Consider the following 25,804-nt stretch of genomic DNA (forward strand, 5'->3'; position numbering starts at 1 on the left):
CTGGTGCTGGTGCTCTCCGATCCTCTCAAGCGGTTGGGTTATCGGTTATCACCCAGAAGAATAACAATCGCACTGCACCGGCGAGAGGCGTTCAAAGTCAGGTTCGATGGCCCGAGTTACCCGCTCTCGAAGTCAGTTCAATTTGTTTGCTCGGCGGCGCAGATCGTTGCGTGAGTTGCGGAAAGTAATTGGCACAAATTAATTCCAGATTGATCAGTGTATCAGTGTACTTACTGTAGTACCAACCCAAATATGCCCCTCAATATCAGCAAAGTGCTGGTCTGCGATGCTGTGGACAAATCCTGCGTGGAGCTGCTGGAACAGCATGGGATAAAGGTAAGGTTTTGCAAATTCCCTGACGTGACAGTCGATTATTTGTTGGAGTAAGCAAAAGCTTACACCCATACAAGTGCTCGAAGGTACAGTGCGCCCTCGAAAAAAATACAAACTAACTAAACCGACTACAACCAGACAAAAAGTGCATTTCAAAGGAAAACTAACAAGTGTGGTGGATATTTAAGATATTTAAATGAATTTTTGTTGCTAAGGAAATATATGTGTAACGTATTTAATTATTTAAATTTAATTTGCTTACCGAGCACACACTGTAAGTGAATATGCAAGCATGTAAAGCGCTTAGAAGTGGACAAACAGACAACACGAGATGCATTTAATTGATTGCACAATTTAATCAACGTTGTTGACCATATATTTTCCATTCTTCTGCTTTTGACAAGGTTACCTACAAGCTGAAACTCCCCGTGGAGGAACTGTGCCAGGAAGTGAAGGTAAGTGGCTTAGGGATTTCAGAACAGGTAAATAGAAAAATACATACATGTGTGTTATGTATGTTACATCCATACGAACGAGATTAGTCGCTGGAATGAAAGCTTCTCGAATGATTCAAGTGCGGCTTTAAAACATGTGCAATGAGCTTGAATCTCCATCATACATACGTATGTATGAATATATAAAAGTACGCGTGGGTGTTACATAATAATAACATCTCAATTAGTCTGTAACTAAGCAATCGAAGCACATCAACTTAAAAGTATAATTCAAATCTACCACACTACGGAGATTCTTATCTCAATTCATTAGAAAGTACTTGTAATTAACACAGTTAAAGCTAATGATAAGGAACTGACCCCTTTTTTAGTATTAGCATAATTGTTATTGAATGAAAAAAGACTTCATAGGTATATTGCAGTAATTTAAGTAAAATAGCAACTAAAACCTATTAAATCTTATTTTTCTTGTCTCTAAACTTCAAGCCATTAATCCTCTTATTTAACCAAAATAAACAATAAATAGAAAATACTATTTTGTGGCTCCCAATTACTCGCATTATTTGTTTAAATTTGTTTTCTGTTGCAAGAATGTTGCATTCCGTTTCGTCGCAAATAATTGCCTCAATTAGTTAAACCGTTTCATGTCTGTATGAGCACGAATGCATGTTTTCAATTTTATTTGATTTAGAGACAGATTCTTTTGGTGGTGTTATTGAATAGCAAAAAAACAAATGGGAAGGGTCAGAAAATAAGTACTTGACGAAAAATATTTTTCCCGTTCGCAGAGAGAAAATGAATTTAGCCACTACAACTTGTTTTTAGTGGGTATACTAGATTCGTTAAAAAGTATGTAACAGGGGAAAGGAAACATTTTCAACCCTATAAACTATATATGTACATACATATATTCTTGAATTCAGAATCGCTGACCGAGTCCTTCTGCCTGAAAGAACGCTGCATTTTTTACAACTTTTCGGAATGCAATTTTAAATTTTATTTTACAAAAAAGAGACTATCGCTTTTAAGTGGCAATAATATGCAGGGAATAATTGTGCCAGACATTGTTATCACCATTTGTTATTATCGGTCCAATAGTTCTTATCAATCCACCGGCTGATCAGACGATGTTGCCTCTACATCAAAATAAGCGTTTTCAGTAAGACCTCAAATTACCGCGAAATGTCAAGGGTTCCAATAATCATAACCAGAAACCGATGCCGGGCAAATGGTTTTGATTAATGATAAAATACAGGTGGCAGGTGGTATCAATCACGTTTCCAGAGGAAATCTATAATGGCAGCCATGCAGAATGGCCAGCGAAATGAGTTAGGAAATGACATTGCAAATATTTATATTTACCCAGTGGCTAATTATTAAATTACACCGCATTTACAGAACTTCGACGCAGCCATCGTTCGCTCGGATACGAAAATAACCGCGGAAGTTTTGGCCGCCGGATCCGGCAATCTGAAGGTCGTTGGCCGGGCGGGGGCGGGTGTTGACAACATCGATGTACCCGCAGCCACGGCGCATAATGTCGTTGTCCTGAAGTAAGTGCTCCGTAAGCCCCTGGTGCACTGCACTCCGGGAAAAGGGTAGCTGCGAACACTATGTGCAAATTCGGGTTTATATTTTGAAGTAGAAAATCTGAAACATTTACGAGGGTATTATAATGGAAATGCAAACAGTACAAAGTGCTTACTTTATGGGTCATTAGAGTTCTTTCCATGTAATAAATTCCATGGACATTTTACCATTCTGTATATCACCATATATCATGTTGGTAAATATTTACAATAAGTCATATATATGATAAATTTGACTGCATTTATGGTAGATTCATCAATTACCAGGCAACCTATGACTTTCGTTAAAAATGGTTAAACACCAAAATGGTCATAAATATGGGTCTTCAAACTAGCAGTGCTTTGTGGTGTGTTCCACAGTGTAATCTCCAATGGCGCAGCGTCCAAATAATTATGCGCATTCTGAATTCGCAGGATTGCCTCTTGATATGGCATCCCAGCCCAGAGTACCCATGACTTGGGTCAATTGACGCCGTTTGACGCGCATAATTAAGGGACACCGAGTTGGGTGTGGGGGGGTGTTGGATTCTTGGTGGGTTTGGTTGACATCCATGTCAGATGGCCGGGAATACTGGTAGCCAAGCGCGAAAATGTCCATATTCCCCTCCACTCCTCCAATACTTTTTCGGCGGCATTTGCATAATGCTGTCTAGTCACAACAAACGTCCCACCCACTTACCCACTTACCCAGCACCAGAAACGCCCAACTTGGCGCAACAGCGGCAGTGTCTAGCGAGGCATTTGGGGAATGTTTAACTAAACTCTCGTCGCTTTCAGCACTCCGGGTGGCAATTCCATTTCGGCCTGTGAGCTGACGTGCATCCTAATTGGCTCCCTCGCCCGTCCCATCGTTCCCGCCGGCCAGAGCATGAAGGAGGGTCGCTGGGACAGGAAGCTCTATGCCGGCACCGAGCTGTATGGAAAAACCCTGGCCGTTTTGGGACTGGGACGCATTGGACGCGAGGTCGCCATTCGGATGAAGACCTGGGGCATGCGGGTGCGTTGCGATTGGGTATTTACCTACGGTGGCATTTTAATTGAACCCTGAGTGCTTTTGCAGATTATTGGTTACGATCCCATCACCACGGAGGCGGAGGCCAAGGCGGCGGGCATTGAGAAGATGACGCTGGAGGAGATTTGGCCACTGGCCGACTACATAACCGTGCACACGCCGCTGATTCCAGCTACCAGAAGTGAGTTAACTGTATGGTGAATTACATATTCCGCAACTAAATCGTTTCCCTTGCTGAATCCCTTTAGATCTCATATCGGCGGAGACACTGGCCAAGTGCAAACAGGGCGTCAAGGTGGTGAATGTGGCCCGAGGCGGCATCATCGACGAGCAGGCCGTGCTCGATGGCCTTGAGAGTGGCAAGGTAGCCGGCGCGGCCTTCGACGTTTATCCCGAGGAGCCACCAAAGTCTGCGGTCACCAAGGCCCTCATCAGTCATCCCAAGGTGGTGGCCACGCCGCATCTGGGCGCGAGCACCTCGGAGGCACAGGTCCGTGTGGCCGTCGAGGTGGCGGAGCAGTTCATCGCCCTCAATGGCAGCTCGCCGAAGTACACCAGCTATGCGGGCGTCATCAACAAGGAGGCACTCGCCCATTACCAGTGAAGGAAATCGAATATCCCAACCATCAGCACATTCTAAATTCGTTACTCAGCATTCATAAATAAGTTTACAGCCAGCGATGTAACTCAACGTAGAAACCAAAATATACATACAATTAAAAAGAAAAAGAAGAATTTTCTTTGAATACTCTCAAACCCAAATATTTATATATTTAAATGAAATATAACACAGTTTTTAAGGCGAATGGAAAAGTACTTGCTCCTAGGAAATGAAATTAAGCCGCATAATTTTCCTGATTTTGAACTGCCTTTTGGTATTTTGATTTTTCATTTGAAAATCAAGGTTTTTCCCTGGAAGCAAGTTTAATGTTGATTTTATACACATAGGCATTCATGGAAAAGTGGAAATTCAGAGTTTGAGTGCACTTTCTTGGCAACTTTTGTTTGTCATAATCTAGAGCATGTGTGAGTACGCTCAACTGAGCCAACATTGCCAGGTGAAACTTTATTTACTGGTATCCACTTGATATTTATCTTCATCGACTTGATATTCTCAAACAATTTAACACATTTCATGGAGACCACTAGTATCTTCTAATTGTAGCAGTTTAATATAAAAGCTTTCCAGTTGAAGAAGAAATTCATAAATTCTACATCAGTTTCACACAATAGAAGTTCATATAATGGACAACATTTATGTATATATCGAAATTGCGAATTCCTTTTCTATGGAAGTGAAGAATTTACTGGCAAATGGCAATAAAAGATTATTTCCAGGCACAAAATGGTTGACATATTAAAATGGTGTACATTTATGACAAATTGAAATACTTGTGATTTAAACGAGATAAAATGGCTGAGAAATGAAATATTAAGTGAGGTAAAATGTATGCATTTAATTGCGGAAGTGCAAGAGCCAATTTCGCATGTCCTGTCTTAATTTCAGTGGAAAAGGAACTTATCCTGCCAATGCATAATTTACGGCAAAGGATGTGCCAGCTCGTTGCCAATTCCGTATTATGGCATGAAAACGTGAAGTTTCACCTGATGATATGAATTGTCATGGCCCCATAAACGTGCTGCTCTGGTCGATTCACCAAGGAGTTACTACCATTGGAAACGAGGTGAAGTTAAAATTAAATTTTCATTTCAATCAGCTTACATGTCGGCTCAACTGGAATCAAATTGTGAGTCGGCGTTGAAATTGAACTTGGATCTTTGCGACACGCAAAAAACAAATGGAAGGTGAATATTCAAATACAATGTGAATGGGTGTATGGTTACAGAGAGCGATATGCCTAAGTACAATTACACTTGAAGAAATATGTGTGCTCTAAATGTATTTATTTTCAAGGAGCATGACTTCTTTGCAATGAAGTAATAATGGTGTAAATGAGCATTTATGGCTTTACAACGCTTTTCCGCACTGTATCGCAAATTCATTTGGCAAATTACTTCTCACATGGCATTTTAATTAAAGCCCAAGACAGGTGCTAAGCAATTGATAGCCCTTGTTGGGATGGCCTCTTAAATTAGAAATGGAAACCAAACGAATGGAGATATTTTTGTGAGAGCCTAATTAATGTCAACAAGAAGGAACTCCATTCAAAATAAGTCTCAGGTTTCGCAATGCGCGCTCCAATAAGCCAAAACACTTTCCTTTGGACTTCCGGCTTAAACCCACGTCCACCCCTTTGTGGCAAGTTAAGCATGGATCACGGATTACGCTGAAAAGCTCGAAAATAGCCACCAAAATTCACAGTTCGCTGTCCTTGAACTTGAAATGCTACAACGCAACACGATAAAGGGTGTTCCTACTTTCAATAGAATATTGGTTTAACCCCAATTTCGTTGTAGGACGACCTCAAGCTGAAGCACTTTAATATATCAAGTTGGGGATTTAACTAGATTTAGGCACAATTACGTTCTGAGAAGCGCCAACAAACAAAAGTATTAAAAGGCTGGCAGACCATTAGTGCGGAAAACCCATAGAACGCTACGCAATTTGTCAGCCCGCAAAAACAAAAGATGATGATTCCCATAATTGACTGTCAGACTGCACGAGGATGTATTATTGCAATTTGGCAATGAAAATTGCCTCGATAATAATCAGGAAACGGGCATAGATCTGTGCTCAACACCCGTGATGTTCGGTCAACTCATCACTGGGGTCACTCTAAAACGAATCATTTTTGGCTGGCAAGTGGAACAAGAGGAACAAATAAACAAAGTCCTTAGCATCCTGTCGAATCGTCCAACTGACCAACGGCCACAGTCGCCCTCCCACTTGGCCCGCTCGTGGTCCCCGAGGCTCTGCTGATGCTGTCATTCATAGACCACTTAATTCACTGCCCACCCACTGGCCACCTAGAAGACACCCACTGCTCCTTTTCGGATCCGGAACCAATGCGAATTCCGCCGAGGCGCACGAAGCACGGAGGCTATAAAAGCAGGACCACGGCTGGCACGAGCACAGTCTGCGACGGACTACGGGCGTGTTGAATTGCCGTAACGGAAAAGCTCGGAAAAGCTGGGAAAAGCGCAGCAACAAGTGGGCGACTCTGGGCGCTGGGATATACGCACACCTGTTGTTGGGATAGACGAGGATACGACGAGTCATGGGATTTGACTAAACAAATGACTTGTGCTGTTCCGTCCGCTGTGGCAACTGGTGCTGCCGTGACCATGTGAAAATCCACGACCATTGAGTGCTCCAAAGTCAGTGTGATACAGTGGGTCGCGGATTCCGTGTCGGTGGCCGTGTCGGTGTCAGTTTCAGTTGCGTGTGAAATAAAACTTTATTGCCTTTGAGGATGCCAGGCGTTTGTGCCACCACCGCTGCATTCTCCTGCATCGTCGTCCTTCTCAGCTGTCCTTTGGTCTCCGGAGCCGCCGTCTCCTCCATGCGCCGACTGTCGGACACGATAAATATTGGATTCCTAGCGGAATATTCACAGATGCGAGTGAGTGAAGTGTGCAGATGGCGATGGAGATCAGCCAACTGCTAAGACGGTTTTAAATTCGAGATAAATTAACGAAATTAATTGTGAATTCCGTTCTGTGTGGTGATTGTGTATGTGCATGCATAATTCATCGACCTGCCCCATCGAATTTGCAATTCAAATGGCAATCTCATTTTGGGGCACAAGTCAACGCATCCTGTCCCAAAAAAAATATGCCAACATTTATGGCTCAGCACGATGATGGAAGGGACTACAATCTGTTGCCCTAATCAAACACATCATGCGTCCCCTGGGGCATTTGAATATAATACTCTAACCCAGCTGCGGATTATAGCTGGTTAAACGGATCAAATAAATCAATTTGGCAAAATTAATAACACAGCATATAAAAATTTCTAGTTGTTATAAAAAAGTGATATAGCCAAATTATGTTATATATTTTATTATATTATAATTGAAATTGTAGGTAAATGCAATGTGAGCTCAAAGAATAGTTTCACCTACATAAGGTAAAGTGTTTCCCATTCGAACTGTTTCCCCAATAAAATTTTCCACTTGTTTTGATTTTCTGATGTTTTTCGATGAGGATTGACAGCGGTAGCTGGTCTGTGATAAATCAAAATAGAGAACAATGGAGATAAATGCATTCCTTTTATATCCCATTGATAGGCCGGTAATCCATTCAAATCTATTTTCTTTTATACCAAGCTTAATTGGAACCCGGAAAGAGGCAAAATGCTTGTAATAGTGTGCTCATGGCTTCCATTTCCATTTATTTACTATCGAAATACGCAGCTTAAAAGCAAATCCATCAAGAGTCCTGCTCCGCTTCATAAATTGAAAAAGCCAAGCGATTCACAGTTTTTGTCTGACCTTTTCGGACATGTGAGATATACCCAAATAAATATGGATCATAAAAATATGTGCAGTTTTTTCTGCCGAAAAAGCTTTCTCTGTCACTTTTTTTATGTGATAAGATATATGCTTGATTGCGTTTTATTAAGGCCAGTGTTGCATTTATTATGTTCCATTCACATTTTACCAGAAGCTGCCGAAAAAGCTGCCTTTGTCCCCTTTTTTATGTGATATAAGATATATAGTTGATTGAGTTTTATTAAAGCCCGTCTTGAATTTATCAAGTTCCATTCATATTTTACCAGAAGCTGATAGCTTAAACTACATTTCAAGAGTATTAACTGAATTGTGTAAGCATGGACAGCATTTGGATAAATATGCCACAAATATTTATTTGTCTTGCAGTAAGTCAACTTTTTCATGTAAATGCAGCACCTTTTCTTATTTGTTTTTCTGGTAAGATTTATAATTCCCCTTGGCACAATCACATTCCTCAGTAAATTGTCCTTCAGGGCACGCAAGTAAATTGTAATTGGCTATAAAAAAAGGAAGACAGCAAGTTAATGGATAGAAAAGCAGGAACTTAATCAGCTGAAATAGGATTTTTTAAAGTATTTTAACTTAATAATATCTCATTATTTGCACAACCTTAAGTCACTTAAAATGGAATTTATAATATAGCGAACTTTCTTGGCAATAAAAAAAGGAAAGAATAGAAACTATAGCGACCATATATATTCTCGGGTTCTGAGGTGGGTTGGCTTTTGCTGTCCATTGCGTTGAGTTTTCTTTTAAGTCAGGGCTTATTCCACTATGCCAACTTCAAAGATACAAACTTAAGGAGGGCTCAATGCCTGCATATTTCAATTAATTGGAACCAACTATAGGTCAAACATCATCTCAGCAAATTTCCTCAGTTGCTATGACAGCTTCGTAAATAATTCATATTCATATACAAGTATTACAAGTATGTGCATTTTGCTTCCTCCTTAACAAAATGAAATACAGGGCAAGGGCGCATTTTAATTTAAAAACTTGTTCAAAAAGTGCCTTGGGAGTACACACGTTTTCATGAAGCCATGAAGCATTAACTACAATATACTCTAATTGCAATTAGTTTAATTTGGATGGCCCACATTTTCGTTCAACATAATTAATTATGGCTTCAAGATTATAAAGCATGTTAATTAGATTCACAAATTTGTTTTACTTTTCTTTTACTTTGGCGTTTTAAGTTTGTGGATTTCAATCACTTAATTAGTTTTTGAACGAACAGTCAGTTGAATTTGATTATCCATATTAAAACGAAGTCATTTACAACATGATGCAAATGAAATTGCTATATTTATATCTCCAATCAATTGTAAATATCCAATTTAAATATTCATAATTGAGAAAAGTGTGTTTTTCGTTATTGAATTTCACAGTAATTAACCTCGGTACCGAATAATAAATTCTGCCAAACTTCCGGTGACTTCACAGCACGGACTTAAAGAAGCTTTTTAGGAAAATTACAATTAAAGGTTAAGAAGCTTATTTATAGAATGCCGAATTGAATATGCCATCGGTTTTAAATTCCCCTAATGAGAGATAACACGAGTACTTAAAGACTCTTACACTCAAATGCTTCAATGTTGTTCAAACAATCGGATTAAATAAAATAATTTATAAATGAACTCAACCAGTGCAAAGCCCAGATAATTTAACAACACATTTAAACTGTTTGAATAATAACTGCCATTGAAATCGTCGAGAAAAAACCACAAACCAATTCTGCACTTTAATTGTTGTTATAACCCATTTATTATATTAAATAAAGTGCGTCAATAGATTATGGTTTTTGACTCACACAACTTTAAAATCAAATTGGGCACTGTGATATGTTTCGAATTTCATTTCCATTAAGTTTTTTAAAAGAGTGAACAAACAATAAAGTTATACCGGCCGAAAGTCTCAGTAACTTAAACTTTCAGCCACAGTGTTTTATAAACAAATAAATAAAAAAGTGACTTTTACAAGAGCATCGAGCAGGCAGGACATTTTTCATTTTAATGTGCTCTTTAAACTGCTAAGAAAAGCTTAACGAAATCCTAGTAAACATCTTTTGTGCAGAGTATCACGTTGCGATACGCAAAAACTTGGGAATTTTCTCCATCCCAGAATATAATTTAAGTTTCTTAGTAACAGGTGTGTGGGTTAAGCTCCCAATCTTTAAATCTGTACACCAGCATGTTTGCTGCAATTAAAGAGCTTTATTAATCTTGTGAATATATGGTTTTGCCAACTCTCATTTACTTTCATTTTCTGTTTTTTAAGGATTTCGGATGATTGATGTTTTCCACATGTGTGGGATATTTTCACTGCCTTTTTTGAATGATTATTCAACGAGGCCTAAGCTAGAAAAAATGTGTGCAAACTTTTTGGTTTCGATGGGGAAGTAAACTTTTCGATTTGAGAGGGGGAAACTTTTTGAATTTTAAATTAATTTATCAAATATGTATGGGAAATCGAACTTTTTCATGTTATCACCATGAAATCAGCGAAAAATAAAAATTTGGAGCTAGAAGCTGTTTCGGTACCTGTCTGGCTCAATTGAAAAAAACAAAAAATTTTCATTCACTTTGCGTTGAAAAAAATGCGGGATTATGTGTGCAACGTGGTACGTTCGCATCGCTGCCTCTGCATTTTCACGGTGCTCCAGTTGACCCTAATGCTCTCGATGCTGGAAGTAAAACTCCAAATTGACCAATCGCCGGAGCTGCAGCGACCTTTGACCCGAGTGTACTTGGTGACCCAACTGCGGGAGCTGGCCTGGAGTCCATTGTTTTCCGGCTTTGCCATGGGTGCAATGTTCTACGGCTACGGTTTGTTACACTTGCCCAGCAAAGGACCATTTGGGAGATTCTTCTCCAGACTGCGATCCGCAGGCTTAGCCGTGTGGCAACAAGGCAGTCCCGTGATGCTGGTGCCCTGGACCATGAAGGTGGCCCAGAACCTAAGCCTCTTCCCCTGCCACATGTGGCAGTGTCTGGCCAAGGATGCTTTCCTCGAGGCTGACAACTGTCTGCTGCTCGTCTTCCTGGCCGTTGTGCTGTGGAACTACCTGCTCATCCTGGCCATCTTCAGTTTGGTGTTGGCTGTCAGACTCAACCTCCAGATGATGGGTGCCAGGCACATTGAGAACGGGGGGAACCACGAGCTGCGTGCCTACGTCCGGGGAATCAACGAACTGCTCGGCTTTGAGATGATCGTGCTCACCGATTGAGAGCTCATTGGGAACCCACAAGCATTCACCTATAAGTAACCTCTATTGTATAGAGAGTTCTATTGTGTAGCATATTATATCATGACAAATTACAAGTTTTACTTTGGAACAATAACATTCTATTATTTGATATACAAAGAGATACTAAACTGGAGTCTAAATGTTTAGCACAAATTCAATTTAGTGCTTTGAACTTTAGCTTTTGCAGTATTCAAACAAGCGCGGAAAGGCAATGTTATTTTGTACACTTTATTATTAAAGCAAATGGAATTTTAATAGGGTTTAGTTTCTGCAATTCGAATACCACTGACCCAAAGGAACCACAACCCAAACATATATATATAAATTAAATGAATTAAAAATTATTAAATGCCATCTGGAGAATTCTAAAGTGGACTGGGCTTATCCTTGTGAAATCCCTGCTGTTGAAATTAGTAAAGGTCAAGCTTCATTTGTCTTAGCATCTGCATTATTTATTTTTAAATTAGCCACACCCACAGGATGAAACCAAGTGTGCATAATAGTGTTTTGCATTGCTTTGTTATGCTTAACGTTGGTGCTCCGCAACTGGGACAACATGAATAAATTAAGTGGCCTTTGGCGTGGGGGAGAACTTCGCGAGTGGCAGGATCTGGTGTTATTATTCACTGCTCATCGCTGACTTTAATTGGCCTCATTTACATTAGGTGACGCTGGGCGGACTGCCACTGGCCATCGAGGATGTGAACAAGAATCCCAACCTTTTGCCGGGCAAGAAGTTGGCCTTCAAGCCGGTTGACATTGGTCACAAAATGAGCGCCTACCGCGTGAAACCATTGAGGTAATTCCATCGTTAAATAACTCCTGTATCAGTTGCCATCTGCAATTTCATTCTTTTCCGGTTGCCGTCGCTGTTTCCGTTTCCGCTTCCGTTTCCAGGGCGATGACACAGATGCGGGAAGCTGGCGTGACCGCATTCATCGGTCCCGACGAGAGCTGCACCACGGAGGCGCTGCTGGCCTCCGCCTGGAACACACCAATGCTCTCCTTCGTTAGTAGACCCATTACTCAAATCTGGGTCACCGGTGTTCAATTCAAGAGCTAAACCCATTGCCCTTTATTTATGAAAGGCTATTCTCACAGCTTGCAAAGATTGCTCTTGCATTGGAGATTGATCCACATTTTATTTGTGCATTGCCATAAAAAAGTACACCATATAAAAAGCTATATAAATTGCATTCCTTGAATACACAAGACACTGCACAACTTTAGAGTCCAGTGGCGCAAACTAAATTTGTTATTTATTACTTGTAAGTTTACAGATTCAGTTTCTTTAAAGTTAGCACATCAAATACTTCTTGTTAGATGGTTTGGCAATAGCAATATTATTTTTCAATTCTAGCTCGGACATCCTACAAAAATAACTTTTTTAATTCCTCAGAAATGCTCGGATCCAATTGTCTCCAACAAAAGTACATTTCACACCTTTGCACGAACCTTAGCTCCTGCTTCCAAGGTAAGTTCCTGAACAAATTCTAACTAACTTTATTAGTAAAAGAAGTTATTCTTTCAAAGGTCTCGAAAAGTGTTATCAGTCTGCTGAACGCCTTTCATTGGAATAAATTCTCCATAGTAGTCAGCTCAAAACCGATTTGGGGCTCGGATGTAGCCCGTGCCATTCAGGTGAATTTAAATGAGGAGTCTAATGTGAAGAATATTCCAATTTACTTCATGTTTTTGGAACAGGAATTGGCGGAAGCCCGGAACTTTACCATCAGTCACTTTAAATATATTTCGGACTACATACCAACCACAAAGACACTTTCGCAGATCGATAAAATTATTGAAGAAACATATGCCACCACTCGCAGTAAGTGTGCATTATATTATATTAATTATTATTATTATTATTACCAAATATTCAAAACAGTCTACGTGTTCATCGGGGAGCACATTGCCATGGTGGACTTTGTGCGTGGCCTCCAGAATCGTCGGCTGCTCGAGAGTGGGGACTACATCGTGGTTTCGGTGGACGACGAGATCTACGACTCGAATCGAAGGGTGAACATTATGGAACGTAGTAAGTGAACTGTGCGGATCGGCAGTCCGAGCTAGAATTCTAATGCATGCACCATCTATTCCAGATTATTTAGATCCTTATATTAGAAAAGAAAAGAGCAAATCGCTGGACAAAATCTCATTTCGTTCAGTTATAAAAATAAGCATGACATATCCACAAAACCCCCATATTCGGTAATTTATCTGACTCTTAGTTATCTAACTGTGCGTATTTTTGTTGCGTCTTTCTAACAATTGTTAATCGATTTTGAAGCTCATAGTTTTTACAAATTCCTTGGAGTTTTCTTTTGGTCAAAGTAGTGCTTAATTTTCAGCATGGGTTTAGAGTATTTTAATAGGAGTAGACAAAGATATATAATTTCATTGGTTTATCAGCTGATTCTATACGTGATAATACCAACAAGCATTCATTCCAATTTCCTTAAATATGCTGAACTAAATTTACGTTACTCATTTGCATGCCAAATAAATATTTGAAATAATTCATGGAAAACAGCTTATTCACTTTTCGGAACTTGTTCTTGCAGCGACATTTGTTCAAAAATAAAAGATTATGCCCGAAAAACTCCATTTCTGGTGCCATATCATCAACGTGTCTTTGACAACATATCGGTAGGATGTTGTATTCATAATATCCTATATTTCTGAATCATTCATACTTACGCTCTGTATGGATAGGTTCCCATATATGGCCTACATCTTTACGACAGTGTTATGATCTATGTTCGAGCGATAACAGAAGTTTTAAGACTGGGCGGTGATATTTACGATGGCAACTTGGTAATGAGTCACATTTTCAATAGGTCCTATCATTCCATTCAAGGATTTGATGTAAGTATAGCACCATCGCCTTATAAACCTGTTATCCTTTATATCACATTTTACTATTTGTACTATGTTTAGGTTTACATAGACTCTAATGGCGATGCTGAGGGTAATTACACAGTCATAACTCTGCAAAACGATGTGGGCAGTGGAACCTCGGTAGGTTCTCTAGCCAAGATGTCCATGCAGCCAGTTGGGTTCTTTGCCTACGACAAGAACTCGGATATTCCAGTGAGTTAACAGGAATCTATATACTAACTTCGTAATAACCATATTACAATCCCAAGGAGTTCCGCTACATAAAGAATGATAGACCCATCCAATGGCTAAATGGGCGTCCTCCGCTCGCGGAACCCCTATGTGGTTTTCATGGCGAACTGTGTCCCCGAAAGAAACTCGACTGGCGTTACCTGGTATCGGGTCCACTATGTGCCCTCGTTGTGGTTGTGGCTATTGCTCTGCTAATCAAGTATGCTTAAAATATATATCAATTAAAGTATCTATAAATATGTGTATTTATTTTTAAGGCATTACCGATATGAACAGACTCTGGCAGGTCTTTTGTGGAAAGTGGACATGAAGGATGTCACCGTCATAAATCTGGGCGAATACAACAATCCCACTAATAAGAATATTGTAGGTTACACCTTTATAATATTTATAATAAAACAATTACCCTTTCTCTTTAAAAAAATATTTGTTTAGTTCCAAATCTGCCGTCAAAGCATTTTAGTGGTTGGTGAGCCCAACAAAAGGTCCTTTACCAATATAGGTAACATGATTTAAAACAATAATAATAGTATTTAATGAATCTAACCCCATTGAGCAGCTCTATATCGTGGCAATATTGTGGCCATGAAAAAGATTCACAAAAAGAGCGTGGACATCACCCGATCCATTCGCAAGGAACTGAAACTGATGCGAGAGGTAGGCTAGCAAGGATTAGGGATAAAATATATATTAAATACATTTTAATAACATAATCCTTCAGGTGCGGCATGAGAACATTATCAACTTCATTGGCGCGTCCACGGATCACGGATCCGTGATCCTCTTCACCACTTACTGTGCACGCGGCAGTTTGGAGGACGTGCTGGCCAACGAAGATTTGCATCTGGACCACATGTTCATCTCGTCCCTCGTGTCCGATATCCTAAAGGGAATGATCTATCTGCACGACTCGGAGATAATATCCCATGGCAACCTTCGATCCAGCAACTGCCTCATCGACTCCCGATGGGTGTGCCAAATATCGGACTTTGGACTCCACGAGCTGAAAGCAGGCCAAGAAGAGCCCAACAAGTATAAATATTCATTTTATAGAGTGTTTCTGGTTTTATTGATGTTTTGTTCGCCACCATTCAGTTTGCTTTTGGTTCAGAACTACTAGAGCATAAACAAGGCCACATTCTAAGCTGGAAAATCCTTTCATAAAATATAAAAAAGTCTGCAAACTTTCCCTGATAATAGAACAAACTCTCGTTTCATGACGTTTGCGTGCAGGAGTGAACTGGAACTGAAACGTGCCCTCTGCATGGCGCCGGAGCTTTTGAGGGACGCCTACCGACCAGGACGCGGATCCCAAAAGGGGGACGTCTATTCCTTTGGGATTCTGCTCTACGAGATGATTGGCCGCAAAGGACCTTGGGGCGACACGGCCTACTCAAAAGAGGGTTAGTCTTCCCTACTACCATTGCCATTGTACAAACTGTATGAAATGTATATGTGTTGCGTTGCTGCAGAAGTCATCCAGTTTGTCAAGTGCCCGGAAATGCTGCAGCACGGAGTATTCCGACCTGCTCTGACCCACACCCACTTGGACATTCCGGACTACATCCGGAAGTGCCTGTGCCAATGCTGGGATGAAGATCCCGAGGTCCGGCCCGATATCAGGCTGGTTCGCATGCACTTGAAGGAGCTTCAGGCTGGCTTGTCAGTACCAAATGATAATTGCATATGCTAACTTTATAATATATAAATTTACCTTTGACCTTTAAGAAAACCCAATATATTCGACAACATGCTATCGATAATGGAGAAGTATGCTTACAATCTCGAGGGTTTGGTTCAGGAGCGAACTAATCTGCTGTACGAAGAGAAGAAGAAAACCGATATGCTCCTTTATCAGATGCTGCCAAGGTGAGTGATACTGATACTGCTGCATAAGTATAGAATATCATTTGAAATTCCATCTCTAACAGACCTGTGGCCGAGCTCCTGAAGCGAGGAGATCCTGTCGAGGCTGAATGCTTCGACTGTGTCACTATATTGTTCAGTGACATAGTGGGATTCACCGAACTCTGCACCACAAGCACTCCCTTCGAGGTGGTGGAGATGCTAAACGATTGGTACACCTGCTGCGACTCCATCATATCCAACTATGATGTCTATAAGGTTAGTTATACCTCTCTAGGCATAAATACTTGGTTAAAAATTCCCATTTTTAGGTTGAGACCATTGGCGATGCCTATATGGTGGTGTCCGGACTGCCACTGCAGAATGGAAGTCGTCATGCTGGGGAGATAGCCTCACTGGCTCTCCATCTCTTGGAGACGGTGGGTAATCTCAAGATCCGGCACAAGCCCACCGAGACAGTTCAGCTGCGCATTGGAGTTCACTCAGGTCCTTGTGCAGCAGGTGTAGTGGGTCAGAAGGTAAGGAATGTGAAATATATATATATAATATAGCTGAAATACATCTTGTCCCCAAATCAGATGCCCAGATATTGCCTCTTCGGGGACACGGTGAACACGGCAAGTCGCATGGAGAGCACTGGTGACTCCATGAGAATCCATATATCCGAAGTCACCTACCAACTGCTCCAGGTGATCGGTAGCTATGTGTGCATTGAAAGAGGTCTCACCAGCATAAAGGTAATTCTTATGAACAAACGAGGTCTTGCGAGGTAATCAAATTCAATTTTGATCCCAGGGCAAGGGCGACATGCGAACCTATTGGCTGACCAAGCGCCAGCAAGCGGAGCTAACTCCGGATCTGATTAGCACCGTGGACACCTTGGACACCTACTGCTCTGGGGCACGAGAGAGCATGGAGGCCGCAGTCCACCAATATTGTAGTCCAGCTACGAATAATTACAGATCGGGATCCTGCAACTGTGACACCAAGTGTTTGTATAGCCGTCGATCGGACGACAACGTGACCAATTCCCATGGAACTTCCGAATTTCCAAAGATCAGTGAACCCACGCAGGTCAATTGCAATCAATTATGTGTTTGCCGATTGAACAGCAATCAAGTGTTCAGTAATCGAGGTCCGCGATCGGCGCCCAGTATCACATTTAGACTATAAGCATACAATTATAATTACCTTTAGGCTCCTTGATCGACGTGAATTACTGCAACATCTCTTTTACAATATGTTAAACTATTATTACACAAATTCCGCGAAAATATTCCATCTTAACACCACATTGTAGTTCAATTTGTCCGTCCAGTTATGAAGCTGAGTCTTTCAATTATTTATGCTTTACAGTAAATCAAATAGGTATTCAGTATGTCCAAGGATTTCTCCCAGATAACAACATTTACTAATAAAATTAATTGTAATTTTATCATAGCGTGTTTCTTTTTTCAGTTAAGTATCCTAATTGTTAGTTATTTGAAAGTTGTTCTTGAGGGCCTGCCAGCATTCGTAGTATGCGGCATCCAGTTTTTGGCAGGTTTCCTCGCCCCACTTGGTCACGGCCAAACTTAGAGAGGACTCGAACATGAAGGCCTTCAAGGAAGTGTATAGTTGAGTTAAGTCAACCCTATTCGAGACTAGCAATGATCCAACCCACCTGAGTGCCCTCCGCCACGCGTTCTGGCACCAGCTTGGCATTGGAGGCACCGTCAAAGCACTTGACATCTGGACCATGTGGAGTCATGATGGAATGGAGGGTCGCTCCGCCTGCAGCAAAGCCATCCTCCTTGGCCTCATACTTGCCCAGAATCAGGCCCATGAACTCGCTCATGCAGTTCCCTATAAAGTTCCCAATAAAGATAACCATTAGATGGAAATAATAGTACCTTTATATTCACTTACTGTGGTAGTAGGGTGGCCTGAAGGTGTGCTCCTGCACTGACCAGCGGGGTGGGAAGATCACAAAGTCGGCGATGGCCGTTCCGGCTCTTAGGCTGGGACAAGTGAGCACGGTGAAAATGCTGGGATCACAATGGTCAAAGCTGACCGAGTTGATCACCATGAACTTGGACAGAGCGTACTTGAAGGGCACATAGTTGCCGTGCCAAGCCACCACATCGAAGACGGTGTGATTTTGCTTTGCCACAAAGAGGCGACCCTGGAATTTAGAAATCACCTCGAAGTCTTTTGGAAAATATGTATTTTATAATCACTATTTTGTTAATCAATAAATTTGCGCTGATATTTACCCTTTACAACCCGATCATCAAACCAGGCCACAGGTGTCTCGAAATCTCTGGGATTGGCCAAGCCATTGGCACCAATGGGACCCAAATCTGGCAAAACGAAGTGACCATCATACACCTCCAGGATATAGCCCCTATAACATGGTAATGGATTCATTTTAGTGATCAATATGTACATAAGCTTCTGGCTTACCTAGAAGGAGAGTCCACATTGACAGCAAATCGTATGCCTTGTGGAATGACGCAGATCTCATTCGGAGCCACCGACATTCTTCCGAACTCTGTGATTATATCTAAGACTCCATGCTGGGGCACTGAGTCAATGATTAGAAATGTGAGTCAGCTTTCAAGAGTCGAGGACAACAACTATTCTTACCTATCAAGAAGTCACCATCGCTGTTGTAGAAAGCCGAACTATCCATGGAGCCATTGCAGGAGTAAATGTGTATGGCGAGACCATGACGAGATCTGGGATCTCCCGCTCCACAAACCGTGTGCAGGCCTTCCACAAAGTCCACCCTTTTTCCATCTTTCGGAGGCAGGTCAAATGGCTTCCAACGAAGCTGGGTTAGGAATAAAATAATAACTACTGTTGATTGATATCTAGCAATGGTAATCACCTGGTTTGGATTCGGTGGCTGCTCATCCCAGTTCTGCCTGAAGTACTCGGCTCCCTTGAAGGGCTGGAATGGTAGGTGCACGGCGGAGGGCAACTTCCTGTAGAGCCAGGAGCGCACGTTCTCCGTCCTGGGAGCAGTGAAGGCACTGCCGGAGAGCTGCTCCGCATACAGTTTGTAGGGGCACACTTGAGGCGAGTTCTGTCCCACTGGCAAGGAGTTGGGATACCGCTCGTCCTCGGAGGAGAAGTGAGACCCAAAGCCCGAGAGGTACTATAATGTAAAATAAATAGATACATTTGAGTAACATTTCTCTTCAAATGCAAAATTTCTTTGAAAACCGTCGTATAAATATCCATATAAATTGTATCTACAAACACTGAATAAAATGAAAGATTTGAAAATTATTCAAGTCGTTAACTTGTTTTTTTTTATAACCAACGAAGTGAATTGGAAGGCACGCTTTAACACAACCCGATTAACAAGATTTGGAAAACTATTTAGTATTAACATGTGTACATTTTTGCCACGCACTACATTAGTTTAGAAAACATATACAAATTACTAAAAAAAGATATGAATAACATATATTGCTCTCATATCTTATCTGCATAACTTCCAAATCCGTAAAGTTAAGTTTATCACAATTTTTACAGCAACACAGAATGGTTATAGCCATAGTAAGATCACCTTGTATTCCGACATGTCTGTTCCTCCGGCGGTTTATAAAGCACTGAAGTTTACGGATCATAGGCGACCCCTATTTATATATGCTCGATCCAGTCAGGCCACTTGTTCTCCATCGCTGGATGCCGAGTGTTTTGAATACTGGCCGGAGAAACTAGTCGCCGTGCAAAGGCCGGTCCCCTACAATGCGGCGAATGATACCAGAGATAAACACCTGCCCCCCAGTTGTTGATGCGTGCGGATTGTTTTGATTTTGTTACCAACTAAATGAAACCGCTGAACCACTGGAAAGCATACGTGATTCACTTAGCATAGCGGTTTTACTGGTTTAAAAATGGGCTATACTTCTTGAAATATAGCCGAGCACTATTATAATACGGGCAACAGTAAACTAAACTGTTGAGCGTAAACAATGTTTTCAAAATTAGTCCTTAAGCATCGAACTAAATCAATAGGCAAAGAGTATAAAACAAATTTTGTAAACTAAGTAACTAGTCGTTTAATTTATTGCGGCAAAGATTCAAAGTTATAGTTAATACGGTAGGCAATACAATACACAGTGATGTGTGCGCTGTCTGTATATTAAAATACTTAAAGTACTTTTATGCGGTAATTAAACCTAAATTAGTAAGAGTACATTAAATTAAACGTTTAAGGACATACAGCGCTCGTGAGGTGGATAAAAGCGGAAATTCACGTGTAAAACTGGCGAAATCTATACGGTTGATGATTGTTTCGATTGAGATATGCACGGCATATCCTTGTTGTCAAAAATAATCCAAGGTATACAAAATACAAGTTTAGAAAGTCATAAACTTAAAATGAAAGAAGACGAACATTTTAAAATAATTGTCCCGGGTGATACTGATTGGGCGATTAAAATGACCGACTCTGGTTTGCTAATGGATGCAACGCGGCATTACGTATGAGAATATATACTGTTGGGAAAATACTGCGACTTCGATTGCGCTGGCAAGGATTCCGATTCAGCCATCCTAGTCGTGCGAGAGATTCAAGATATCATCGCCCATGTTGTTTTTCGGCATCTTGGCCGGCGGCGGTGCAGCTAGATCGGCCACCGAAGCAAACTCCATGCGCTTCTTGGGCACTCCACCGCTGCCGAGCAGCGCTCCTGGCGGCGCCAGCTCGCCGTAGAGGCGGCTTATGTCCGGCGAGGGACGTCGATGCGATGAACTGCTGCTTCCATCGGATGGGGCCGGCGATGGTGTGTTCGAGGGCACACTCGATATGGCCAGGTCCACGGCACTGAAGTTGTACTTGCCACCAGAGTTGGAGTTGCTGCCTCCGCCGCCGCTACCGCCACTGCTGGCCGACTTGGTGGGCGTCAGTCGCTCCAAAGCTGGTGATGCCGATGATTCCCGGGTACGCGCCGATGAAGGCGTCGTCGATTTGGGTGGTTTCATCATCATGGCCGACAGCGATTCCTGCTGGATCTTGAACAACGCCGATGGAGTCATGAACATATTATTAGCTGCCAGTGTGGTTTTCGACAATGGATCGGGTATGCCGTATTTGCCATGTTGCTGCTGAAAGAAGGCAGCGTAGTCCTGCATTTTCTCCTGCGCCAAGGCATTATAGTATGCTGCTTGATTGGATAGAGATGAGGGTGAAGACATTCCGGAAACCCCAGCGTTGCCGGAGGAGCTTCCCGACTTCATGGCATTTGCTGAGGACCCAGCTCCCACCACGGCTCCCGAGGGCGTGGCAAACAGGGCGTCCAAGTCGGCAGCAGCTTTATTTTGGCGATATAGCAATGCCTTGATCTCCGAATCCTGCTTCTCCAGCTGCAGCAACTGATTTAGCATATCGCTCTGAATGTCCTTCTGCTTTTGCTTAGACCCACCACCGCTGCCACCTCCTCCGACTCCAACTCCCGAGGAGAGCAGAGCGGATAGCTCATTGTGGGCTCCTGCCATGTGCTTGTTGGAGGACATCGCCGCTGCGAATTGGTTGTTGGGATCAAACAACTTGGTGTAGGTCTGCAATAGTGCCGTGTAGTCCGCTTGTGCAGCCGCCTGCTGTTGTTGCTGCTGCTGCTGCTGTTGTTGATGTTGCTGCTGTAATTGTTGCTGCTTCTTGGACGAGCTGCTGTTGGAACTACTACTGGAGGCAGCCTGTGGAGGCGGTGGAATGGAGGCAGCTGCCACTGCTGCCATTTGCTGCTGCAGGAACGCGTTGAGGTCGTTGCTCTGCTTGCTTTGCTGCATGTAAGAGTCATAACCAAGCAATTTGGATGCCTGAATAAGGTTATTGTAGTCGGCACTGAGAGCAGCTGCCGCCGCTGCTGCTGGCGAAGATTTCGAGGACTTGCTAGACGAAGAGTTTGATGATTGACCTCCCGTCAGAGCGTTAGCAGCAGGCACTCCCAGTCCGGCTCCTGTCAAATAGCTGTAGTCAGATCCAAAACCCAAGGTGCCCAGGGTGGTGGCACCGAGAGCTTCCGCTTGCTGGAGGAGCAGTGCTGCATATTCCGGAGACCGAATAAGCTCGCTCATTTTTAACGGATCGTTTTTTAGTTCATCCAGCTCCTTCATCAGTTTCGTTTTATACGAATTGGAAGTTGAGCTGGAGTTTGAGGAGGAAGATGAGGATGAGGACTTCGATGATCGCTCCGACTTGGACTTGCTACTGCTATGGGCATTGCTGTTTCCACTTCCTCCAATTCCCACGCCCGTGGGCAGCGGCATATTGAAGCTATTCGAGTAGGCAGCCACAGCTGCTGCGACATTGGGGTCATTCAAACCGGACGATGCAGAGGCATTGCTTTGCTTAGAGCCACCCACCTTAGCTGCCGCCGCCGCCAACTGGTTTAGCGAGGAGCTGCCGTAATCCTTGCGCTGCTGCTGGAAGAGCGCAGCCAAATCGCCTTGAAGGAAGTTCGGAGGAAGCTGCCCCGCCAGTTGAGCCAAACTAGCAGCCATCAGATCATTGGCCGTAGGCAGACAAGCGGCAGCTGGAGGCACCAAAGCAGCTGCAGCCGCCTCATACTTGTTCGGCGTGATGCTGGGGCTGTTCCGAGCGATATCGCTGACGCTGAACTTGCCCGGACTGGGCGCAGGCGAGTTGCGGGTGCGGGAGGTGGATGCGTGGGACGAGGTATCCGATTTGGCGGGCGACGGTGACGCTCTTACTGGAACCTCAAACTTGGCGGGACTGGCAGAGTTCGATTGGATAGTGATTGGGCTGTCCCTGGGCGAGGCATTCAAAGCGGAAGTCAGAGCCGAAGTCGTCACTGCAGGTGTGATGGCAGGTGGCGCGGTAACTGCGGGAATTTGTGGTGGCAGCAGTTGGCTGGGCGTTGCTGGCAGAACTGGAGCCCCCAGATTGGGCAACACTGGCGGTAAACTCGTAGGATTGGGCGTGGCCAGAGGCGATAGCATTCGCACGGGGTTCATATTCAGACCGGACGGCATGCAGAGCTGCTCCTGAAGCGACATCACCTTAAGTTCACTTGCCTTTTGCTCCGCCTGGGCGTTGGATTCCTCCTCCGCCTTGCGCCCACTGTCCTCCAAAGCACTAATAGCTTCACTGAACTGTTCCTCTTTCGGTGGATTTATCTTCATATCGCCGCTTAGGTCCATAAGGACAACAGGTTTGTCTTCCTCCTTTACCTCCAGCTCGTCATTGTCGATAATCTTGATGGTCTTGGGTGGAATAAAGTCGTCTTCCTGCTCACAATCCAGCACTGCGCAGATCCAGTTCCACAGCGCTTTATCGCTCTGCTTGGAGGGAAACTTGGGGTAAAGTGTGTTTTTCAGCTTTTCGTTGTAGGTAACGTCGTTGCTATAGATGTTCCGGAACTTGACCATCTCGCTCCGGTACTGCGAGTAGTAGTCCACGCACAACTGTATCTCAGAGCGCACCTCCTCGGGTATCTCCTTGTCCGGCAGCACCGAATACTGCATCAGCATTGGTCGGCCATACTCCATGGACTGCCTGTTCTCATTGGGTGGAACGATCCAAATACACTTGACCACCGACTCCAGGGTAGGATTCTCATCGTAATAAGGGGCTGTTGGATAGAATTAATTTTTGATAAAAACTTCTATTGCAATAGTTGTGCAGATGAGACGTACATATAATCAGGGAGACACATGGCGTATAGGTGAGATCGCTTGCACCGCGCATTTTGATTTGATAGTCCAACTGTGCATCGCAGTCGCGCAACGTAGGTTCCGCCTGAAACTTCGGATGCGAGTGATACCATCCAACCAACAGAAGTTGATCCTGAATCATAAGCTTCTGAATGTCACGCTCCACTTCGCCGGCTCGCTGTCGATCAAAGCGCGTGCTGCGGCAAGGATATGTTTTTGTGATAGATAGAGCTGAAATGAAAAAACATGTAGCAGACGCCTATGCAGTATGAATCGCAAGCCGAGCCGGACTCACTATGTGTGTTCATGTCCCAGGTGCCACCTAGATAGCCGCACACCTCGCGCACCGTCAAGTGGCAGTGGAAATCTGCCAGCAGGAGGGCAGAGGAGTTGACTGTGATGAGGAAGGGCTGCAGTTTGCCCACCGAAGTAAACGGCACCGATTCAATCAACATGTTGGCATCGCTGTGGGTAAAAAGAATTAGATTATAGAACTTTTGTAACACTTACATTTAAAATCATTTAAAATAAATCTCTAATTCCTAACTAAAGCTTTTGTTATCAGCGGAAATTGTTTACGCAAAGCAATTTAATCTTTTGAAAAACCACCCCTTCAATATTCTGGATGCACTTGGTCTACTCACTGAACTACATTGCGATTCGAAACGGTATTATGTGCGAAAACGGTTCGCTTGACGACAATCTCCGGGGAGTCAGTCTTGCGTTCGGCATCTACAGATTTGATGGAATTAGCAAGGATTATAAAACAATTGGAGTCCACCTACCCAATTCCCCATCATCCAGCGGTGTCTCCTTTTGCAGGGCGCACTTTCGCAGATACGTATTCTTGTAGGCGTCCAGCTTTTTGCCCTTGTACTTGACCGATGCCCAGCCGCAGCCGCTCTTTTTCTCCGGATTGATGATCCGCTTGCAGTGCATTGCCCAGGCGCTGGGCGTGAGGAATATTGTCTCAGTCTCATGGGATTTGATCTTACCATCGGGCAGCAGATCGCCAACGAACTTCTGGCCCAGATATTCGATGGTCATCAAGCCCAGGCCCGGCTGCAGGACATTGGCAGCCATCAGCGTTTGCAGGGTGACGGTGCGTCCGGTGCCATTAAAGCCCTCGTAGTTCTCCTTGGTCTGAAGTCAGTTCATTGGAAATATTATTTATTTTCAATAAGCTGATGGTATCTCGCTCACCTCGTCGTCGTTGTCCTCGTCACCAGCGTCGCTGTCCACATCCTTGTCGCACAGGTTGTCCTCCAGCATGGCCACAGGTGCTGCTCCGTCCAGGGGCGGTGGCCCAGAGTCCGGAGCGGCGTCCACAGCATCCGTCGTCGCTGGTACACGCTCCCCCTCCCCCTCTTGCAACGCATCACCCACACAATCGTTTGTTATTTGCGGCGGCGGCGGCTGCAGCACCTCCCCCTCCACCTCTCCCTCACCATCACAGTCTCCCTCGCCATCGGAGCTGCTCACCATCTGGTTCTCGCCCGCCTCGTCCACACCGTGTTCCACTCCGTTCTCCATGCGTTCTCGTCGCGAATTCTGTGCAATTCCACGGATATATTACTTTCAAGATACTTAAGTTTTGCGAAAAAAAAACTGATGGATGCAGTAAGGTAGCTGCTTTTTCTACCCAGAATACCGAAACGCTTCTAGCATTGATGCCGCCAACGCACGGCCACACTTGCTAGCGGGTAAATTTTTACCGGTAACAACAGAGAAATGGCGTTGCCAGACGGAACATGATTAGTTTTAAATCGGTTATTTACAAACACAACAAATGTTTTTATATTTTTATGAATCATGTAACACATAGAAAAGGCAATAGCCTTATAATTCATTTGTTATCCAAATTTTTAGTTCTTTATACCGTTGCTTTGTCAAGAATAGAGTCTCAGCACGAAAGCAGGTTAAATGATACGTAATACTACTATCCTACTTTTAAATTTATTTTATTTTTGATATATTGAATAACTTAATTTAATAAATAATTAATATTGAAATTAGTTATTTGAATTTATGTGAGCTGCAAATTAAATTAAACCGTTTAACATCGATATCAACATAAACAG

General features: G+C 43.1%; 5 protein-coding genes across 7 annotated transcripts; 3 read left to right on the forward strand and 2 right to left on the reverse strand.

Annotated features, from left to right (window-relative positions):
- Positions 1-133: 133 nt before the first annotated feature.
- LOC122617949 (D-3-phosphoglycerate dehydrogenase) lies at positions 134-4,145 on the forward strand. Its single transcript, XM_043794017.1, has 6 exons — positions 134-336; positions 738-788; positions 2,187-2,341; positions 3,155-3,374; positions 3,438-3,570; positions 3,638-4,145. The coding sequence occupies exons 1-6, from the start codon at positions 253-255 to the stop codon at positions 3,991-3,993; spliced, it is 999 nt and encodes a 332-aa protein (XP_043649952.1). The 5' UTR covers positions 134-252; the 3' UTR covers positions 3,994-4,145.
- Positions 4,146-6,763: 2,618 nt separating this feature from the next.
- Positions 6,764-17,325, forward strand: LOC122614601 (guanylate cyclase 32E). Of its 3 annotated transcripts, none has more exons than XM_043789218.1 (23): positions 6,764-6,913; positions 11,720-11,853; positions 11,952-12,063; positions 12,454-12,528; positions 12,588-12,695; positions 12,759-12,882; positions 12,943-13,092; positions 13,157-13,265; position 13,417; positions 13,770-13,922; positions 13,995-14,147; positions 14,204-14,385; positions 14,444-14,552; positions 14,622-14,688; positions 14,746-14,843; positions 14,908-15,218; positions 15,420-15,589; positions 15,659-15,848; positions 15,915-16,055; positions 16,118-16,310; positions 16,364-16,570; positions 16,631-16,789; positions 16,848-17,325. In XM_043789218.1, exons 1-23 carry the CDS (start codon positions 6,764-6,766, stop codon positions 17,223-17,225), a joined length of 3,474 nt encoding a protein of 1,157 aa, XP_043645153.1. In that variant the 3' UTR covers positions 17,226-17,325. The 3 variants fall into 3 exon arrangements, with proteins under 3 accessions (XP_043645153.1, XP_043645144.1, XP_043645161.1); XM_043789209.1 differs by lacking the exon at position 13,417 and adding an exon at positions 13,619-13,703; XM_043789226.1 differs by lacking the exons at positions 13,157-13,265; position 13,417 and adding an exon at positions 13,619-13,703 and having other exon boundaries at positions 12,943-13,096.
- Positions 10,310-11,148, forward strand: LOC122614627. Its single transcript, XM_043789250.1, has one exon. It carries the CDS (start codon positions 10,404-10,406, stop codon positions 11,031-11,033), a length of 630 nt encoding a protein of 209 aa, XP_043645185.1. The 5' UTR covers positions 10,310-10,403; the 3' UTR covers positions 11,034-11,148.
- A 142-nt stretch (positions 17,326-17,467) lies between the features above and the next one.
- On the reverse strand, positions 17,468-19,660 carry LOC122614623 (homogentisate 1,2-dioxygenase). The gene is made up of 8 exons (XM_043789237.1): positions 19,612-19,660; positions 18,925-19,194; positions 18,681-18,867; positions 18,498-18,618; positions 18,308-18,438; positions 17,961-18,242; positions 17,716-17,897; positions 17,468-17,651 (listed from the first exon to the last, which is right to left on the reverse strand). The coding sequence occupies exons 1-8, from the start codon at positions 19,624-19,626 to the stop codon at positions 17,520-17,522; spliced, it is 1,320 nt and encodes a 439-aa protein (XP_043645172.1). The 5' UTR covers positions 19,627-19,660; the 3' UTR covers positions 17,468-17,519.
- A 422-nt stretch (positions 19,661-20,082) lies between these two features.
- Positions 20,083-25,376, reverse strand: LOC122612075 (MPN domain-containing protein CG4751). The gene is made up of 6 exons (XM_043785469.1): positions 24,927-25,376; positions 24,509-24,866; positions 24,368-24,455; positions 24,019-24,188; positions 23,706-23,954; positions 20,083-23,641 (listed from the first exon to the last, which is right to left on the reverse strand). The coding sequence occupies exons 1-6, from the start codon at positions 25,254-25,256 to the stop codon at positions 20,604-20,606; spliced, it is 4,233 nt and encodes a 1,410-aa protein (XP_043641404.1). The 5' UTR covers positions 25,257-25,376; the 3' UTR covers positions 20,083-20,603.
- Between the last annotated feature and the right edge of the window lie 428 nt (positions 25,377-25,804).

The sequence above is a fragment of the Drosophila teissieri genome, chromosome 2L, assembly GCF_016746235.2.
Source record: "Drosophila teissieri strain GT53w chromosome 2L, Prin_Dtei_1.1, whole genome shotgun sequence".
NCBI lineage: Eukaryota > Metazoa > Arthropoda > Insecta > Diptera > Drosophilidae > Drosophila > Drosophila teissieri.

Bases quoted from the DNA above. Each gene is read 5' to 3' on its own strand.
- LOC122612075 (XM_043785469.1), bottom strand. From the start codon at position 25,256: ATGGAGAACGGAGTGGAACACGGTGTGGACGAGGCGGGCGAGAACCAG. The intron at 24,456-24,508 runs GTAGGTGGACTC...TCAAATCTGTAG, and splicing joins GCTGGATGATGGGGAATTGG to ATGCCGAACGCAAGACTGAC. The intron at 23,955-24,018 runs GTGAGTCCGGCT...TTTTCATTTCAG, and splicing joins CTGGGACATGAACACACATA to CTCTATCTATCACAAAAACA.
- LOC122614627 (XM_043789250.1), top strand. From the start codon at position 10,404: ATGCGGGATTATGTGTGCAACGTGGTACGTTCGCATCGCTGCCTCTGC.
- LOC122617949 (XM_043794017.1), top strand. From the start codon at position 253: ATGCCCCTCAATATCAGCAAAGTGCTGGTCTGCGATGCTGTGGACAAA. The intron at 3,375-3,437 runs GTGCGTTGCGAT...GTGCTTTTGCAG, and splicing joins TGAAGACCTGGGGCATGCGG to ATTATTGGTTACGATCCCAT. The intron at 3,571-3,637 runs GTGAGTTAACTG...GAATCCCTTTAG, and splicing joins GCTGATTCCAGCTACCAGAA to ATCTCATATCGGCGGAGACA.
- LOC122614623 (XM_043789237.1), bottom strand. The intron at 18,619-18,680 runs GTAAGAATAGTT...TCATTGACTCAG, and splicing joins CGATGGTGACTTCTTGATAG to TGCCCCAGCATGGAGTCTTA. The intron at 17,652-17,715 runs GTGGGTTGGATC...ACTTCCTTGAAG, and splicing joins GCGTGGCGGAGGGCACTCAG to GCCTTCATGTTCGAGTCCTC.
- LOC122614601 (XM_043789209.1), top strand. From the start codon at position 6,764: ATGCCAGGCGTTTGTGCCACCACCGCTGCATTCTCCTGCATCGTCGTC. The intron at 12,883-12,942 runs GTAAGTGTGCAT...TATTCAAAACAG, and splicing joins AACATATGCCACCACTCGCA to TCTACGTGTTCATCGGGGAG. The intron at 16,311-16,363 runs GTTAGTTATACC...TCCCATTTTTAG, and splicing joins CCAACTATGATGTCTATAAG to GTTGAGACCATTGGCGATGC.